This window comes from Fundulus heteroclitus, chromosome 1 (genome assembly GCF_011125445.2).
Source record: "Fundulus heteroclitus isolate FHET01 chromosome 1, MU-UCD_Fhet_4.1, whole genome shotgun sequence".
NCBI lineage: Eukaryota > Metazoa > Chordata > Actinopteri > Cyprinodontiformes > Fundulidae > Fundulus > Fundulus heteroclitus.
The window spans coordinates 27,157,637-27,178,663 of record NC_046361.1 but is presented as its reverse complement, the minus strand read 5'-3'; the positions used below and the strand labels follow the sequence as shown (position 1 = coordinate 27,178,663).

The 21,027-nt window shown below is 40.4% G+C and overlaps 1 protein-coding gene across 1 annotated transcript in view; it reads right to left on the bottom strand.

The window, feature by feature from the left end:
- Nucleotides 1-21,027, bottom strand: part of bmp7b (bone morphogenetic protein 7b) — a 42,981-nt gene that overhangs the window by 10,805 nt on the left and 11,149 nt on the right. The window contains exon 2 of the mRNA XM_012871398.3: nt 1,284-1,476. Coding sequence (XP_012726852.1) covers nt 1,284-1,476 — 193 coding nt within the window. The remainder of the gene's footprint in view (nt 1-1,283; nt 1,477-21,027) is intronic.

Here is a 21,027-nt window from a genome sequence, read left to right as displayed (position 1 = left end):
ATAAAAGATGGACAGGATTTATGTCAATATTAAGTTAAATGTTCAACAAAAACAACCAAAATGGCCTTTTCATTATTGAAAATAGCAATTGGCTAAAACGTATTGATTTTTCCGCAATTCTTGAAACATGTAGAACTTCTTGGCTACACACTTGTTAGTGGATGTAAACGTTAGGTTGAAACCTTGCTTTGGTCCCATGAAAAATACAGCCTCAGTGTTTTTGGATTACTCGAATAATAGTCAAACCAGAGTGCGAAATAATCAGTCTGATTTGCTCAAATACATTTGCTCAACCAAAAATAAACATACTTTACCAGAAGCAAGAATGGCTGCTGCAAACTTGTGAACAGGTAAATTGAGCAAAACAGGATTGACAATTAAATTAATGTTGGTCCTGAACACAAGAGGAGAGCAAAGGAAGCTGCAAATATATTTTGAATTTAGGCCTCAAGTGCAATACCTGGGGAAATTTTATTATTATCTTATACTATTTTTTTCTGTTTTGAAAGAACCAGCATCTAACCTCTATACACGATTCCAATCAAATACACCAATATCTATACTTGACCAGAAGGTGGCCATAATGTCAACATTAACATCACAACCGAAAAGAAGGAGATCATGAGTTTGGCTAAAGCAACACTAGGCTTAAATATAATCCAGAATGATGGTAACTCATGTTTTCTTTGGCACCGTTTATCCTTTCCTCACTCATAATCTTCATTAGCTGATATTTGAAGTTCAGTGGTGAAACAGGAAATAGTGACATAGATGTGGGTAAAACAAAAAAAAGCAAAAAATAAACAAAGGAAACAGCATCACTGTTGTGGTTTCTAGCAAAGAAAGCCAGAGTTGGCGTAGCGGTAGTGAGACTTTCTATAATTGGTTTTGATAATCTTCAGATGTGCAGTACACACGTACACAACCAAAATGTTTTTGAAGAAAAAAAATCACCAAAAGCCTGTATATACATCAAAATATGAAGGTTTTTATTTTATTATTCAGAGGGAATACTTTTTTTAAGGATATATTATATCTTTGCACAATCATCTTACTTTTAGACAGAAAATTAAGTGTCAACATCACACACTCTTACTACAAATCTAACTGGTGCTAATATATGCACAAGCCTGGACAACAGTTTTGGCCTAACCTATTGTATGACCTGTCACTTTGGAGGAAAAAATACTGCTATTTACAATAAACACTAAAACACTGTTCCAGAGCCAGAGATCAGGAAACATGGAAGCTGTTTCACCACATGACCATGTATTGGTGCTCACCTGTCAGAATGTTCCTCCAACACCTGGTAGACGCTGAGCCGAAAGGTCTCATTATCGTAGCTTTCGTGAATGAAATCTTTGTAAATACGAAACTCGGCAGCGGTGACGGCCTCGCCCTCTGGGATACGTGACAGATCAAATCTGAACTCTCGATGATGCCGCCGCACTGGTAGGAATTCCTTATCGTGCTCCACTGCAAAGAAAAAGCACAAAAACAAAAATAAGACAGCATTCCCAAACTAAACAGACCGAGTGGAGTCCCGCTTTATGAGGTAGGAATCAGCGAAAAGCTTACATGAAGTCAAATAGCTTTTTGTGTGGTCATGAGTTACTGCCTCTTGGGTAACAAAATGCATGTTTTGAGGCCTTTTTTATGTAAAATTAAATATTCCCTTTCAAACTCAGTTGTCAATAAGGACCTGACATGAGCTGTCAGACTCTACATCGGTGCCAGATTTGACACGTCGATAGGTATGCAGTACACATGTTGACTGATGATAGAAACATTCACGAAGCGTTGCATTGGAAGCAATGCATCTGGCGAACACTGAACCATGATAGAGAGATTTGAGCAGATTCTGACAGTTTTATGAGCCGCTTTCTTCCCTTTCTTTTCCTTTCATGGCCCCAGAGAGTCATCCAGTTTGCGCTTCATCTGGTTCTCATGAGTTCGGGGCTCCATGCTTGCTGTACCCCCTTCCCCTCTGCCTCATCATTGCCACATCCCTGCTTTCCAGTCCCCCCTGCACCCCCAGTAAACCCCCTCCCTTAACCCTGCTCCTCTTAAGTCACAGCAGGACATCCCACAGGGCAAAAGCCCTTTGCCTACGGACAGCCATTCAGCAGCTCATCGTATGATTTTCTGTGTAGCTATAATTTTCACCACAGTCACATTCAAGTAATTTTGATTTGAAAAAGTCTTTCATTTTCTTTCTGCCAATAAAATAAATCGCCATTTCTTCCTAATTTACTTTCAATGAGTAGGAATTGTTACTAAGAAATTACAATGACTTTGATCAACAATTTGCTGGGCTGTACAAAGGTCTAAAATAAGTATTTCTTCAGCCATCGCAGGTACCAGTCTTTCTCAGCAGCCATAACTTGAAAAGGCTAAGGTAGGCACATTGCAGGTACATTGCTATCTCACCTGGTCCAATAGTCTCTTAGCAGTCAAGAGGGAAGAATGCCTATACAGACCCCAGTTTAGCCCCCCGCAGCTCACGGCCAGCCTGACATATCCCCAGGAGCCAGAGGCCACCAGACAAGAGCCCACCACTCAACAAACAGCACAAGATCAAGGGGGTTTACAAGCGCTCAGTTTCCCAAGGTAAGTACATTTTTTGGGGGTCATTCCCGCAATAGATGAGTAGCAGTGGCCTAAATACTGTAGCAGTGGCAGACATCGAGGTTATACATGGTATATGTGGTGGGGCTCATACTGTGGATTTTCTTTTCTTTTTTTTTTAACATGATCAAAAACTATTTAGAAATGATTTATGCAACAAATGTATCAGGAGGGGATACTGAAGCGATAGCAACGGCTACGTATACAGGCGTATTGAAAGCTGAGCTCAGTTTAAAGATTTGTGTATACAAACCCTACATCTGTTTTGATCCTGCAGGTTTTGATCAGATGTTATTTCAACCCAGTGCCTCCCCGTTCTCCAGCAAACTGAAAACTAAACAGCCATATGGCAGTCAGAGGCTTGGTGCTTTTCTAAGTCTTGCATTAACTCCTGCAAACCAAACACAATTATTGCTTCTCCGTGATCTTCAGCCAGCGGGGATTTATATGGACAAATAGTTTCATACTTCACAGGCCTAAGTTACTCCTCAGTCATTTATACAGAGAGTCTTAGTCACTATAATCACGGTTTGAATGTTGCAACAGTCTTTGAAATGTTCCAAAACACTAAAATTGCATTTAACTCAACATTAACAACGATATTAACACAGGCATAAATGCCTGATACAGTTCAAGGACTTTTAATAATGGCATGCTTGTTACCTACAGCTGTAACTAAAATGCAGTGATTGGCCTCCTGATAGTCCTGCTTTAGGCTCTCATTGCCTCAATTCACCGTGATACATAGTGAACTCATTTAACAAGTAGTTCAAATCTAAACAAATATCATCAATGTTATGTGCATTTGACGACACAATATCGTCAATTCTCATCCGTTTCTCAAACCAGTATCAATTATTTCATCTTTCCAGTCCCCTTTTTGCCAAATCACATTCTAGATCACTTTCAAAAAGCCTCCGTCACAGAGCCGCTCCAAACACGGACGTGGCCCTCAGTAGAGTTGCATTTTGATGCGCCATATACAATTAAGCCCACTTTTTCCTGGCACATTGCACATTTCATTTAAACTTGGTTAACTGACTGTATGACAGGCAGTTAAGATATTCAACACTTCCCATCATTGGTGAACAAATCCCACTTAAACAAATTAGATATGTTCTGTAAACCCACAGAATACAGTTGAACACGTTGAATATGTTAAGTAGTTTCCCTGAACCACTTTTGTTTGCATAATTGTTTTAAATCAACACACTGGGAGGTATTTTAATAAAAACCAGCTTATATAATGTCATGTCATGGCATCTCAATCAGATTTACATCTAGACTTTGACTTCATTTCACTTGTTTATTTATTTAGACGTTCAGAGATTGAGCCGCTATTGTGTTTCGGATAATACTCCTGCTACAAAACCTGAGCTGAAGGTCAGGAACTGATTGCTGGACTTTCTGCTTCAGGATTTTCTGGTTCAGAGCAGAACTCAAGGTTATGAATGAATCAGTTATGGCAAGTAGTCATGAAGCAGAAAAGCAGTCTGACTGTTTGACTGTTGGTATGATGTTCTTTCTCTGAAATGCTTTGCTAGTTTAACACCAACACAAAGCATTGTCCACGCTTTACAAAAAGTTCCACTTTTTATCGCATCACTTTACAGAATATTTTCTCAAAAGTTTGAGGCTTAGTCTTTTATGTACCAGCAGGTACTATTTAAGACATTTTTTATTCTAAAGAACTGTCACCAATCAAACCTGGGTGTTGCTAGTAATCAATTACAATTAATTGATGTTTTAACAGGAAAGGAGGGGGGGGTACGTTTCCACATAGGATTAGGTTGGTTTTGAAACATTTGTCCGTGAATAAATGAAATCAAGAGCTAAAACTGATTTTTGTGTCTACTCAGGTTATTTTTGCATATTACATTTTACTTCCATCAACAACATTTAAGTAAGGGAAAATAAACACTGCAAAGGTTATAAATACTGTAGAATACTTTCTCACAGCACTGTATCTAGTGGCACTAAGTAAGAAAAGAATGTTTTAAAATAAAATCCAAGTGAGAAAAACAGAGAAAACATCTTAAACAGCATCTGCCAGGTGTTGGAGGAACATGCTGACAGGTGAGCACCAATGGATGGTTATGAACAGAAAACAGAACGATTTCTGTTCATTTTTTCCTGATTGTTTTGCTAAGTTTAATAAAGTTGACATGGACAAGGTTCCTTATCTTTTTCCACTCTGAATCCGTAATGTTCCTCATTCCCTACTGGCTGGAGATGTAATAAGTGAAAAACACAAAACATTTAATGCATGCAGGTGGTCTTCTTTGAGGTGTATAGAATTTGCCCCTAGGTGGATTTGAATTAATAACCAAACATCCTATTTTAGACAAGTGAGGAGGAAATCACCCAAACAACAGACGATGGCATTCAGGAAGATCCCAAGCACGCCATTCCGAGGGAAGGAAAATCTCCTTCGGCGTACAGACGTTGGCATTTATGGCTTCAAAGACAATCGCACTGCAGGAAAGTAGACGCTGAGTAGACTTTCTCACACTCACTTTATATTCTGTATTTCACAGCTCCATGGCCCTGTCATGGCCCTCTTATTCTCCTGGTACCCCTCCAACCCCTTATCGCCCGGCGCAGGTGCGCTGTCTCTGTTTAGAAGGCCAGACCAGTTTTCCAGCTTACTGAGCAGCCTCACACTTTTAAAAGCAAAGCTTTTTTTATATAAATATACTTTGTTGCTCATAAAACAGCTGGACACTGCTTTATAACTCACAAAGTAATGTTTTGACTCATTCCCACCCTTTAATGTATGGATTTTATCAGCACAATGTGAAGGACAATAAAGCTTCTGCTTGCTATTTCATTCTCCTACGGGCCATGGTGGGAGTATGGCAGTCATTAGATGAGAGGAAGAGGCAAGGGTAAAGCTAAGTGGGTGCATTTATGATTTCCTGTAGAAGGAAGTGAGTAGCCATCACCCCACCTGTGTCACACACACCAACAATCTGGCGAACACACCCCGTGATGCCATGCGAGCCCCTCGCTCTCTGAGTTGTCGACATTTAACTCAGTCACAGCTCCTTCACACACAAACCCTGCGAGCCCGTAACGTGACGGCTCCCGTGCGTCACTGCGCAGTAACACAATCATTATGGCTTGCCGTAATCCATAATTAGAGAGACGACAACAGACACATGCAAAGAGAAAAGTGAGCTTACACTGTGAGGTGGCCACACACGTGCAAGTCAGCGCACTCACTCAGACATGGTGAGATGACAGAGACTGCTTCATCCTTCAAAAGTTTATCATGCACATGGTAACCATGAGGGGGGACTGCTTAATGAGCCCTGCGTTAACTTCCATTTATGGTTACAACTTCCTTTCTGTAATTCCACTTCACGTTACTTGAAACTTATCGCTGGGATTCAAATGCAATGTATGGTAATGGAGAGTGTAGAGTATATTTGAAACATCTACAGAACAGCAAATATACAAAAATAATTCCCCAGTAGATACCTGAAAAAACGTAATGTGTAAAATAAAAAATAAAAAAAGTAAATCTAATACCCTCACAGCTGTCCAGAGTTTGACTCATATTCCCTTTGCTGAAGTGAATAAAGGAAGCGCTTGTTTGTGTTCATTGCTCTGTAATACCCTTTTAACACATTAGACTCCTTTGTTATAAAATGTCACAGTTTTCTCTGAGAACAAGCTAACCTTATTTAACAAAGGTTGTTTTTTGTTTTCCTCACAAAGACAGACTTTTTGTTTCTCTGTAATGCTGGTACATGCTTCAAAGTGGATGAGCAAGTGCAAAATAATGATCTTCTTACGAGCCTTTGGTGTTTGGATTTTAGCATTTTCATTAGTGTTTGTCTTTGGATATTTTCCTTGTTTGTTTAATTATGTTTGAAAAGTCTTTCCAAATTCGGTTCCTTTCTCTGTGTTCCCCACTATTAGCAAAGTGTTTCCACATTGGTTCATTCCTTTAAGTTTAGTTTCACACTAATTTATTGTGTTCTTTTCTCTGCGTATTTAGTTTATCCTCTAAGATCAGAGTTAGTGTTCCCACTTGGTGTGTAGTTTTACTTTGTGTCTATAGTTCAGTTACCTCTACTGTATGTTAATTAATCAATACCCCTGTTTTATTCTCTGCAGCTGTTCCAGATCCCCCTGATTAGCCCACCTGCACCCACTGGCACACATTCACCACCCTTTTCTCCCTATGTGAGCTCTCTAGCTGTCATTCTTCATCGCTTGTTCCTCCCTTTAGTCTGCTGTGCTCCATGTCATGCTCTTCCCGTGGGTTTCCCTCGCAAGCTCTGCTGGTTGTTTTTTAAATTGCTCCTCGCTTTGCCGCAGCTAGTCTCTTTGCTTGGGTCTTTATTAACCATAAAACATGACAGATGTACGCCACTGGATGTGCATGTTTTACATTTACAGTTAATGTACTTCATTCATGTTATTGAAATATTAGCCCCGTTATTGTGCCCTGTTTTCCAAAACGGCTTTGGATAAGGTGTTAAAGTTTTGACGTTTAGAATCAATTAAAATCTAATACTCTACTAAAAAAGAAAGATGGGAGGCGAGTCCCATTCGTTTTCGTTTTATTTATTTTTTTGGTGTTTGTCACACAAGAGCACACAAATAACTTGTTGGGCAACAAATAATTTACACCTCCACTTAAAAACACCAGAATTTATCAGTCCACGCCTGTCAAATCTATTTTTTTGTCAACATTTTAAGAACAATGTACACCAGGGGTCACCAACCTTTTTGAAACTGAGAGCTACTTCATTGGTGTTGTGTCATACGAAGGGCTATCAGTACTGACCTTTGAGCTACAAGAGTCAGAGTTCACCTTAACTTCATTTAAAATAAACATATTTTTCATGATATGTGGCATATTGTCATTTTTAAATCTATATAAATGCAGGTGTGAATAAACAGGAAGAGGAACAGAATAAAATAAAGTTTTAAGATGCAGCGGACTGGCAGGTTGTGCAGTTTTTATAAAAGCCTCTTGGGAGCCACATGTGTTCCTCTGGGGCTACTTGGTGTCCCCTGATGTACACACAGTTATCCCATCAAATCAATGTATATTCGTGAGATGTTCACCTCTGAATGATTCTGATCTAAACCATATCCTGTTGTTCCGGCCGGTAATATTTTCCCAGTCAGCATGAGTTACCCAGGATAGCTTTATAAAAAGAAATGAGCAATCTTTGAAATAGCTCTTTGAAGCGATGGATTCACACGATCAGACTTCCTTCCTTCAAACAACCATGAAACCTGTCTAAAAGGTGTATAAAAGTAAAATCCCGTGTGAGATAACCATTACAATGCAAGGACTTGCGCTAACTCGTTTATCTGAGTATGTACCAGCTTGATATTCTTAGAATATGATGACCTTAAGCAAAATCTAAACGGTTGGATTCCATCCCTATATTAACAACAAAAAAAACAGAAAAAAACCAAACTGTACAAAATAATCTTCTTGCTTTTATTTAAACCCCAATAGATTGCTTGCCAAGTGTAGTCATGGGTGGTGCTTATTTAGTTTCCACACCAAGAGTGTGCTTGTTTTTCTTAAACAGAAATGTTTCCAACAGCGCAAATTGCCTTTGCTTTAAGCAAGAGAAAAATGTAGCGGCCTCCTCTCAGCAGCTGATTGGTACTGCACAGCAGCAGGTGGGGGAGCGGGAGTGCTGTGTAACTCCATGTGCTATACAACCAGAAAGCACACCCTTCACTCCTGCACTTTTTCTGGCATCTCATTATAAACTATTTCAAAAGGATGATGGGATTTTTTTGTTTTTTTTTGCTGTTTTGAAATCATTATATTTAAGACCTTGATATACTATACCTTGATGTCTATAACTTGCTCATACCTACTTATTATAATATGATGAATAGTTTTATTCGCGTTTCAATCAAAATCACCTTAGTTTGAAACCCTCTGAAATATTATGCAGAAGTAGACCCCATGTTATTAACCATGTATACTTTACTTACAGCAGACTTGTGCACTACATACCATAGGGTACAGCGTGAGAGTAAACACCTCACACACAATGTACTGAAGCGACCCATGCTTGTGAACCCCTATATATTAATTATTTCTCTCATAGTCCTTGTATTATCATATAAAATAACATGGAAAAACTCTCTTTGAATGTATCCAATTATATAGCGCCACTTCACAACACGTCATCTCAAGGCACTTTACAAAGTCAATTCAACCCAAATCATACAGAGATTGGTTTAAAACATGTCTAAGGAAACCCAGCATATTGTAAAGGAACTACATGACTAGCAGGGCATGCAACACACTCCCATTTTTAAACAATAAAGAATCTATCTATTGTGTTGTGGGGCTACACTCCAAATTAAAAATCCTTTATTGACCCAATGTGTTCACGCATGGCACAATGTTGTTTGCTAACTCTTTGCGCGATGTCTATGGTAAGCAAATAATACTCTAAAACTGCCAATGGTATGAATAATATTGGCATTAACTGTAAATGGTAAATATATGCTATCATAGCATTATATCCGATGTACAAAAACATTTCATTTTAAATTGGTTTGCATTGCTAAAATCAGCTAAAACATGGACCTGACTAGATTTTAGCCTTTCTCTGCTCCGAGGATTTATTTACTTTGCTACAAACTCATGTTGATATGACTATGTGTCTATCACGGGCAAGTATAGTTTTTACTATTAATGAGTTCACAGAGCAAAACTTTAAAAAGTCCAAATTTTCCCTTTAAGAACATATTGCGGATGAGGATCAAAAGGCTGATTTTTCTCTATGTGTCCCCCTGCTTTGTTGAAGTCATTCCCTTGTTCTCCTCCTCATCCTCTCTCCTGCTACCATGTGGACCTAAGACACTTCCACAACACCTCGGGCTCCAGAGCGGCAGCAGACAGATCTGACGGCTCAGATTAGCCCAAGTGTCTGTCGGGCACCCTCACACCCCTCAGTCCTGTTTGCACGCTTCCGCTCCTCGCCAGGAGGGGATCTCACCCCCGGCACCCCTCTCACTTTTCTCAACTGCCGACTTAAGCTTTGCTTCCTCCCAATCCCAAGAGTTCATCGCCTCGACACCCCCCACAGAGCTCTTCACTAATAAGGACACCTGGTAACTAAAATCAGAAAATGTAGTCAAATAATTTCACAGCGTGACTACGCGGCTCACAAACAGGAAAGAAATCCCAGGAACCCTTACTCTGTCTTTTAAATTGCACTCCCAGAACACGTCAAAGTTTCCATACGCTAAAAGGGGACCAGTGAAGAAAAGCCGCGCAAAGAAGGGGCAGACTTTTTAATGATGTTTATCTTATAAGCGATAAAGACAGTTCGTACTCCTGGGTACGATGGAGTACCCACTATAGGGCGATTAGCACATTAGGAGACATCCTGTCCATTAGCATGAGCTGGTGACATCATACCAGTATGATGTACTTCTACCGTAGGCCGGGACAGCTCCGAGGGTCTGCAGAGTTTAATGCTATAACTTACTCACACTTTGCGATCATTAACTTTCCGCAGAGGCTGTTTTCAAAGTGTGTCAGGGTGCACAGTCACTTATGTATGCCAAAGAGCCTATGTGGAAGCAGAGAAAGTAACCACAGGAAGAAAAGTCTTTACATTTAAGACCTGCGGTCAAGCCAAACCTCTTTGGCTTTGCTGACCTCTTTACTCTCTTTCTCACAGAAGACATCAAGCTTTCTTGCCCTCTACACCCATAAACTCATGTGCTTGGTTCCACCTCATGCTTCACTGGGCACTGTGGACCACAGATTTATACAGGATATATAAACAACCCGGAGCACTTAGTAATGCATTTCACTGTGAAAAGTATCTCAAAGTGGTACTTTTTTTCTCATTTACTTCAACTGCTTTATGGCTTCTTTGCTCAAATGAGTAGTTGGACTTCTTGCTGAAATTTCACTGTCAGGTTGGGCAGCAGAAAAGAAAATTAAAACCAGTCTCTTTACATGGTTGTATTATATAAGTTACACTGGTCTTCTCAACCCAACAACTCTTAACCTGTCTATGTGGTTATTTCCATTCAAAAATGAGGCATAAAGCAGCAATGTTGGGTGAAAAACAATGTTTTTCACCCAACATATTTTAACTGTAAAAAATATTGTTACTGAAAGTCACAATACAATGCTTAGATGACTAAGTCCAAGAATTGTATCCCAGTTATGATGTTCCATAGTTACTTGCAAACAGAAATTAGGAAAAAAGTAATCACACCAGTTGAATTTTCGGCTCTACGTTGCATTACAACACACTTCAATGTTTTTTATTTACATTTTTAAGTTATTGACCAAAACAGAGCTGAGCATAATTTCATAAGTAACTTCAAAGTCTTGGCACAGATTGTCATTTGGATTTGGATCAGGACTTTAACTGAGTAATTCAGATGTTCTAAGCCATATGAACATATACAGGTACATCTCACTAAATTGCAGTATGCATTTTGATGAGGCTGGTTTGTCAGATTAAAAGTGCATTTTTTTATTAAATAAAAACCTTTAGGCAGGTATTGAAACATATATTTAATTAAGCCCACATTTCTTTAATAAAAATATATATTTTTTTATTTGAGCAAAGTTTCAGGTTGGGATCAAGGCAGACATAAGGAAAATTAGACAAGTATCATGGGCAAAACAAAAAAAGAAAAAAAACAGGTATAGGCTGCATCCGAAAACGTCTTTTGAGTTAGAACTCTTTAGCCAAAGTGGAAGTGTGTCAGTGGTTGCCATGATACGTGCTGTCCGAATGGTGCAGTCAGTAAGGAAGGAGATAGGAAAAGGAGCCTGTATGATCCTCTCACTGCTCATTTAGCATAGGAACCTCGCAATGTCCCTTACCAGCGGCAAGGAGCCATAAGGAATCCCACAATCATTTGCGTGACATCCCGTATTAGCACAGCCAACCTCACAGAAAGGAGGTGGGTAGGAAAGGAGTCCAAAGCTCCTTTCCTACCCACAATAGCGTTTTTTACTGTTGACCCCATAAAGATCAAGGAACAGGAGATAGTAGCTATAATTAGACGTTCTCAGATAGAGTCATGGATTTAGGCAGGCAAAGCATGAACAGAAACAAAATAATCCAGGAAAGAGACAATGAACAACAGGAGATTAGTCATGATTTGAGGTGAAGGACCAAAGCGGCAAAGAGGCGGGGGCAGGTACATGTGGAAATAAGGGTATTTTAATGGCAGAAACTTACAGAAGGGAACCAAACAGGAGCTCGGAAACATGCTGAACACAGGGTCGAAAACAGGGTCAAAAACACGATGACGAAACAACGGGGGAACAAACACATGGAACTTAAATACAGGGGGAATCAACAAACAACACAGGTGAGTCCGCTTAACTAATTAACTCAAGAGACAAGGATCCTGGCGAGATTAAAGGTGCATAGTCACATTATTTGACTTTTAAAAAAAATATGTCAGTAGCTCACTCTGGTTGCATACAAAGTTTTTATTAAAGATTATCACATCCTGCTGCCATTTTAGTTGTTGTTTTGGTATTTATGCTTTGTTTTTTATTTTTTAGTAAATAAAGCCTTACATGTTTATTTACAATTTTAATGGAAGTACATACTGCGCATGCACAGCAGGGTTTAAAACAAGGACGTGGCAAACAGCAATTAGCATCTCCAGGTGAAACAATGCAGAAAGGTCCAAGAACTAGTGGAGAAAATATATATATAATCTAAATCATGACTCTGATGTAATATTATATTAATGCTGTTTTGTATTAGTGGGAAACAATCATAAATTACACAGGCATGAAAACATCAGTCTGTGTGTAATTAATATCGTAAATGTATGACTTTGTCAACTGATTTACAAAACTTTTAAGTAATATTCTAATTAACTGAGTGGCACTGGTATGTTTAAAGATGCAATAAGCGAACTTTCGTTATTTTACATAGAACTAAAAAATAGTTATGTGAAGAACTAAAGGTATCTTTTTAGATGGAACATGGTATGACGTCAAACACTATCTCTCTGTGTTGTTTTCCAGGCTCTTGTTTACAAAGTCGGGTCAGTGGCGCATGCATGTACGCTCATGTGAATAGCTGCAACTCAGGGCTTAGCCCCTTTCTGCCCATAAAACGTCACCGTCAAAGCAGTGGTGCAAAGTGGAGGCTGGGCTGTGCCAGGTTGCAGCTGGAGCAGAGGCAGAGAGAGGCGTGGCTTGTCACACATCTTGTTTTGGTCTACAGACAGTGCTCAACAGCCCACCTAGTGGTGAAATATCACTTAGTGCTCCTTTAAGGAAATTGTCCTTCTAAAAGGTGAACCTCCACCTCCGTCTCAAGGACTTTGAAGCCTCTAATGTATTTTTATTTTAGAATTCCTCTATATTTTGCTTCACCCGACTTCATATCAATTCTGACCATCCTCCCTATCTCTCTGCTAAAGAAAAGCATCCCCACGTGGAAATGAACAATGGTACAGGATTTTTCTGCATGTTTCTCTTTATATACAAAATAACTCCTCAACATTAATGTTTTGAAACTAGTATCAACAATAATGCACATACTTCCATAAAAGATAAATGTGTTTTACTTATCAAGGAGGAAAATTATCAAAGACAATAGATTTTAAGTGGGATTGAAATGAGAAAAAAGGTACAATCAATAAAATTAAATAATTGGCAATCTAATACAAAACTAGGACTCATCCTATAAACTGCTCTTGGAATAAGACTTATTTTTTGTCCTGTTTTGTTTGAGGAAATCTCCTAAAAACATCATAAATGTCTGAATTTCCAGAGGAAACTAAACAATGTGATCATGCCAAGTTTTTTTTTTCTTCGGAAGATTGATTAGGAGGAGCTCATTTAAACCTGATCCACAAACCTGCAGAACTTCTGCAATTGTTTCAGATTAACAGACTTCTTCACTGCAATTCATTGTAAATCATTTCTGAATTAGTACAGATGTTACAGGCTGAATGTGGGATCAATTTACAAGTCTTTGTTACTTTTCAATTTATGATTGTTCATGTTTTTCATTTGATCAAACAAGTTTACTGTTGCTTTAGTAACAGTAAGCCATGACCGTGTTTGTACACGGTCATGGCTTTTGCAAGCTTTTGTCTATATATATATATATATATATATATATATATATATATATATATATATATATATATATATATATATATATATATATATATATATAAATAGATATATATATATATATATATATATATATATATATATATATATATATATATATATATATATATATATATATATGTGTGTGTGTGTGTGTGTGTGTGTGTGTGTGTGTGTGTGTGTGTGTGTGTGTGTGTGTGTTTCTCTCTAAGGCAGCCATTTGCATTTTGTAAACACAATCAGGAAACGGCAAATCTGACTCATAACATTGGGTATTTCCATTGGAGTGGCATTTTAAAATAAATGTAATTTAGGCTTAACCATGATGTTTTCTACCACTAAAGATATGGTATTATTGCCTAAAATTAAAGTCTGAATAATACATGTTTAACAAAAAGACAAATTAAAGCAACAATGTCTAAGTTTTTGTCCCAAGTATGAGCTAAACTTGACCTGTATTAAATGCGTAAAGGTAAAAATACAGCACTTTGCACATATTGATTATCTGTGCGGGCTGCCCTTCTTAAAAACTTGCCTATGTAACTTGAGAGGATCGGCTTTGTTGATGAATGAATCATGTGAGCTAGAGCGCCTTTACATTATCTATAGCTAAAAAGAGCAGGTGCTGTCACTGTGCAGATAGTCCCGGGCTGCCTCACATCATCACTCGCTGCTCAGAGGAAGTGGCTGTGTTGGTTACTGTGCCAGGACGGTGCAGTTAAGTCAGGTGATCAAGTTGATTTTGTATGACATAGGCCCTTTCAGAAATGTCAGTGTGTATAAAAAGCCTGAGATTAAAGGCTGAAAACTGAAGAAATTAAATCTGGATAAACATTTTTGAGAATAGGAATTGATTTTGAATTTAAAAAACAACAAAATTAGAAAAAAGAATTAAGCATAATTTTTTTTTTTTCGAGTTTGGTCCCGATTTTAAATAATTTTCAAACCAGACTGAGTTGTCCCGAATGCAGGGGTTAAACAACAAAACGCTGTCTGTCTGAAAAGGTTGTATATGATGGCAACGGTATAACTACACATTGATCAGTATTCATTCTGTTTGAAGGTAAAATGATCTGCATAATAGAAGTGAAGGAGAAAAAAGCTTTTGGTGCCGAGCAGTGAGGCGTCTCCAAGCGCTAACACCACTTCAACCATCTGCACTTCCTCCCGGATGAGACAACTCAGAGTTGCCGTACCACAGCCATTCAGTTTCCCCATTCACCCCCTCTTCCCCTCATCCCCTTGTTTTCATGTTCTTTAATTTAGAGGCCACAGGAACCACACCCATCTCATTCAGCCAAGCCATCTCCTATTATAGACCTCAGGAAAACTCACATGCCATCCGCTCGTTCGCAGAAGGGGAAGCATTTTAGATTTTCCCCTGCATCCCAGTGCTGCACCTTGTGCACACATGATGGGCACTCTGATTTTATCAGCTTGTTGTTTATTTTGCTTCTTCAAAGCCTATTAACTTTGTGCTTTCACACATAAATATCCCTAGAAGAAATACAAGGAAAAGGTAGCTGCTGACATTTCCTAAATAAATAGAGATCTGTCTCAGCCAATCTGTATTTCACTCTGTCACAGATGCAAAGTTTCATCACTTATAAAAGCACTTGTACACGGTCATGGCTTGGCTTTTGGAAGCTTTTGTTTAAATGTTGGAGCGTTCTGTGTAATGTGGTAATTATTATAGCTTCCGTTAACTCAATCTTCTGGTGGGAGACCTAACACAGATTACACAGTGCAGCTGGTGGCTGGGCAGGGTAGGTGGCTGGAAATAGGGTTTTACTATACACAAACACTCATAACTGCTCTAAAGAGGAGGTTCACAAGCCTGTGCAACCCCACTTAGAAGATGCAGAAAGTATGAAGGGACTAACTCAAAATGCAGGCCCTACACCATGATTTTTTTATTTACATTTAAGTTAGTACCACAAATCGTCAATGTATTTTTTGGCATGTGTATTAATTAGCTGCTATGGCTTATTAAAAACAGCATTAGACTAAATTGCTTCACATTGTACAATGTCAGCAATAAATATCAAATACAATAAGACAATAAGTCAAATAACCAATCAAAATGTTTAGAAAAAACAAAAAAGTTAGCAAGATAAAGGGTAATATTTCTTCTCAAATGGAACCAAACACCCGGTCAATACAGATCATTAGTAAAAGACCAATGAGCAACAGCTATAATAGGCAAAGTCATGGACCAACATGCCTTTGCCTATTATAGCTGTAACAAAGGTTATGTATCGGCACTAAAAAAGCTCTGTCACTTCTACTTTTCAGCCATACTAAAGCTCATCCGATACAAGCATGGAAAAGTTCTTTGATTTCCACTCAGTTTGTCTGCGGGTACATCGGAGAGCATGAGCTGTCTAATTAAACTCGTTTCAATTTTTGGTTTTCATGGTTTCATCCAACAAGGACAAAGTAGGTCTATTAGTTGAGGCCCAGTTGAGTTAAACAAACAAACCAAAAACTAATTTGTACTGAGATTTCAATCAGAACCAGTACTGAACACAGATTTTATTTAGACCAACAAAGGGTAACATATAACTGTGAAGTGGAAAGAAAATGACTCATTGCTTCCAAAATTAAAAGGAAAATCTTAGCTGTGCGGTGTGCATTTGTCAGTATTGTGTAGAACCCCTTTTTGGTCTTTTAATCTTTCAAGATGGCACTGTAGGTGGCCACCTTGCTACTGCGCTCGCTTGTATTTGTGTTGTTTTGTGTATTACCACCATACTTTGCTTCTAGTCACAATCACCAGAGAGCAAGTCCTAAATATCAAACCGTTCTCTCTGAGCAGATTTTTTTTGATACAGAGAGTTTTTCTGAGATCCTAGTTGGTAGCTCTGTGGGATTTACCGAAGACATGGGCGAGGTAGACGAGCAGGCATGTTTGTCAAGCTCCAAGACCGGGGTCTGCTCACATCTATCCATTTCGCAAATGTCTGCTCCCTGGTGAACAAAACAAACAAGCTGCTCCTTCTGCTCTCTGGGAAAAAGAGAGAGGGTGGAATCTGCTGTTTTACAAATGAAGGTTGGTCTTCAAATGTCAAAGTTTTACAGAAAACATGTAGCTCTTACCTGGAGTCATTTCTTTTCTAAACTGTAAACCATTTTATTCAACAAATGAGTTACCCTCGTTTGTTCTGGTCGTTGTTTACATCACACCACAAGCCTTCACTTCCGAGGCTGAAAAACAGCTTGCTGAGATGATAACTGTTACGCAATAATAATCATGGCCGCTTAGACTACGGCTCTCAGCATGCAACACGTCTTGAACTCTGAGTCCTAGTACGCCTGTGACTCCACCTACTAGGTGTAAAAGCCGTTGCACGAAGCAACTCGGCCACCTGCTGTGTTGAAGAGACATACCCCAAATCTCAGCTGAGTTCCCCCGTGCCTGAACACATGGTGGACCCGTGATCAAATGTCTTTTGTTGTACAAGAGCCACACATCTCCCCTTACCATTCGAAGGAGAGCTTAAGAGCCTTTAAGCTCGGAGACAAACAGACAAACTGTCTCCCTTTTATCCTCTGTCATGGGATAGACAGAAGAAGTCCTGACTTTATAACATAAAACCTGAGGAGAAGACACAGAAGTTTTCCGCCTTCCCATCGATCGACGAGGCAAAGTCCCTTTTTTGTTTTGGCCAAGCAAATCACACAGATCGCTCCTCCAACCGTGCTTCATGCAGACCGGACGAGCCAATGCACATCCATCCGCCGCTGTGGGTGAGACACGGCAAGGAACCGCCAACCTCACCACCAGCTGGGCTACGTTTCCTGGGGAAATCGAGCCGACCAATCCTCCCACCGGGGATAACACCAGCAGAGCAACAGAGTTCCAGAAACATACAGCAGGTATAGCGCTGTTCAACCCAAATTGGCCACACAAACAGCTGACATGCAGCAGGAGTGACAAAGACCCACACCGCCACACCACCTGCCCAACTATAAAGGTGTCTGTCCATGGAACGCCATCTCACCAGAATTACAAAATGATACAAAATAACTTGGTTTATTATTACTTTGTTCACAGTTCAGCTTTGATTTTATTTTCTGCACTGCATGGATTTGCTGTGCGCACTGAATCCAGAGGCAGTGTGTGAGGGAACAGTGGTCAGGACTGTTGGAAAGTGGACTAACGCGTCAACGCAGATGTTATTGTGTTTTTGAATCTTCATTTAGCACTGACCTAGATGCATTTACTGAGGCTGAGACTTTGTACCTCAGTTTCTGTTACGACATTTGTGTGCACACCAAGACCTTTTGCAAATACAACAACACTCCATGGTTTTCTTCACATCTGAGGAAGCTGAGTCAGGCCAATGAGGAGGCTTACAGAAGTGGAGACCGGGCCCTGTACAAGCAGGCAAGTAACAAGCTGACAAAGGAGATCAAGGCTGTGTAAGGAAGCTACAGCGAGAAGATAAAGAGCAGCTTCTACAATAATGACACTGCTATTTGGAGGGTCCTGAACACCAAAACAATGCATTGGCGTCCGTCTCCCTAAACCCTGATGACCCCCCCCCCCCCCCCCCCCCCCCCCCGACTCAGATTATTTCAAGCTTTTTTCGTAGGTTTGAAAACTAGCCATTCACACCACAACTCTACAGTCGCCTCCTCCCTCCTCTCTGACCCCTTATCTACACTAAAGATCACTGAGGAAGATGTAAATTGTTATGATTCAAGCTGGATGACTGTCTCTCACTGACTCTATTAGGATTCTGGACTGCTGATTGTTTTTCTCTCACTGCCTCTCTTAATTGCTGTGAGCACCTGTACCCGTGTCTCTTCTGCAGCAACACAATTACCCAGACTACTTTCCCCTTTTAACATGGTTTTTATATTCTGAGGCTCCACAGAAACCTGTTGCCAAATAATTGAAAGCCTACTATGAGTAAATATCGAGCATTCTTTGCCTGTCTTGATTGTTTTTTGATCAAGCTTCTTGTTTCTGGATTTTCCTGTGTGACCTTGCCCTAGCTCGGACATCTTATTGGCTCTCTGATTTCTGGATACAGGCCTGGACTTTCTAATGATCACGCACCTTGCCAAGCCTGTCAGCCATCTCCAACCTGTTTCACCGCGTATGACCCACGCCAGCCTTACTCAGGCCTCTGCCCATTCTGTCTGTCAGCCCTCAGCATCTCCTGAGTTCTGCTGAGGTTGTCTGCACCAGGGCAATGATTTATTTATAAAAAAAAAAAAATTGTAAAAGCAACAAACACCGTGTCTGGTTTGCATATCGGGTTCTATGTGTTGTTTCTGCATAACAATAATATATAGGGTCTTACAGCATAAAAAAAACAGAAAAAGGTCCAGGAATGCGGTACCGCGCGCGAGCTATTTTTAGAAACACAACGTCACGATGACGTCACATCACGTGGTACGCAGTAGGGCATGCTTGCATAGTCCGCCGTTGTTTCGCTGTAAAAGAGACGTGCGTTACCCTTGGTTTTACTCGGTAAACAAATGCTTTTTCCAAATCTAAGACCATGGTTTTTAAACATAGTTGCTATGGAACGGGCAACAGCGACTCGAGGTACGCTGATCGGCCGCATATGAAGGATGTTTTCTTCAAGACTGCCAAGGAGAAATGTGTGGGCTTGGTACACCGGGGCTGTCGGCCTACACAACAGTTCAACCCGGAAAAAGTTACCAAATTCAAGTACATATGTAGCAAGCATTTTGTCGGAGGAAAGGGCACAACCGAAGAACATCCTGACCCAATTCCAGCGACATCAAGTCAAGGTAAGAGTATTTTGGTGGCCGACATGTTAATAAAGTAGCGCCTGCTACCATGACAGCATATAGGCTATCATGGTAGCAGGCGCTAACATGATAGCCTGCTACCAGGATAGCTTACTCAAAAACATTTCAAATGAGACAAACATTAAACATATACCCATTCCTGGACGGTGATTGCAAACAACAACAAAAAAAACGGCCGACGCTGCCTTGATCGCCGCGCAGGAAAAAAAAAAAAACAAAGCTTACCGTTCATCAACTCGGCCAGTTTTCCAGTCTTTTTTTAAGCCCTCGAACCTCAAGCCATCGTTTGAGCTGAAGGTTGGTGTGTTCTTCGACAGTGCGACCAGTAATCCGTGTGCCTGGAACATCGTCTTGGGAAAGTTTAACGGCTGTAAAGTCGGTCAGATCTGTTATCCGTGCGTTCTCTCCTGTATGCCCTACCTAAGCGGCAAAAGGGGCGTTGCTCTTGAGACGGTGACGTCACGTGCGCGGTACCGCATTGATGGTAATTACCTTTTCTGTCTGCACTAACGAAGTGACCCGCATCTTCACCCAGACCTTTTCAACTGTCTGGAACTGTTTGAGATGCCCTCCTGCTTCAAAAGCTCAATTAGCAGTCCTGTTTCCAAGACCCATCACTGGGTTACATGACTACAGACCTGCCTCTCTGACATTTCTGGTCGTGAAATCCTTTGGACGACTGGTGTTGAAGCAGGACATCAAAGGCTGTCACTGCTGGATGCCTTGCATCTTATTTACCAAGTGACGCAGTAAACTTGGGGCTACATTTCATCCTGCCGCAGCCTCAGCCAATCAGGGATGTACACCACAATCCTGTTTGTGGACTTCTGCTTGACTTTCAATACCATCAACTTGGACACCAGATGCTCAACTAACTTTCAGTAGATCACCAGTTTGCTGACTAACCAGCAGCAGCAGGTGAGGCATGAAACCTTCTTCTCCTGCTCAAGAACAATCAGCACAGGTTCCCCCTTGGAGTGAGTTCTCTTCCCACTCATCTTCACCCTGTACAAAAATTCGTCAGCGCAAATCCTGAAGTGTGCAGATGACATCCCTGTCATTGGTCTCATCTAGGACAGTGAAGAGTCCGCATATGGACAGAAGATGGATTGGCTGGTCCACTGGTGCAATCAGAACCACCGGGGGCTTAACCCGCTCAAGACTGTAGAGATGATGGTGCACTTCCAGAGAACTCCCTTCACTCTACCTCCCCTCTCCATCCTCAACAACACATTGTCTGTTGTGGATGACATCGGGTTCCTAGGAAACACCCTTTCTCTGGACCTGAGCTTCCTCTCACACAATAACAGTGTTTGGGAGATGCCCCAACAGAGACTGTACTTCTTGCAGCAAAACAAGAAGTACAACCCTTCACAGGAGCTGCTGGTCATCTTCTCCACTGCCATCAATCAGTCTGTCCTATGTCCGGTCCGTCACTGTGTGGTGTGGCTCACCCACAAAACAGGACAGGTCCAAACTGC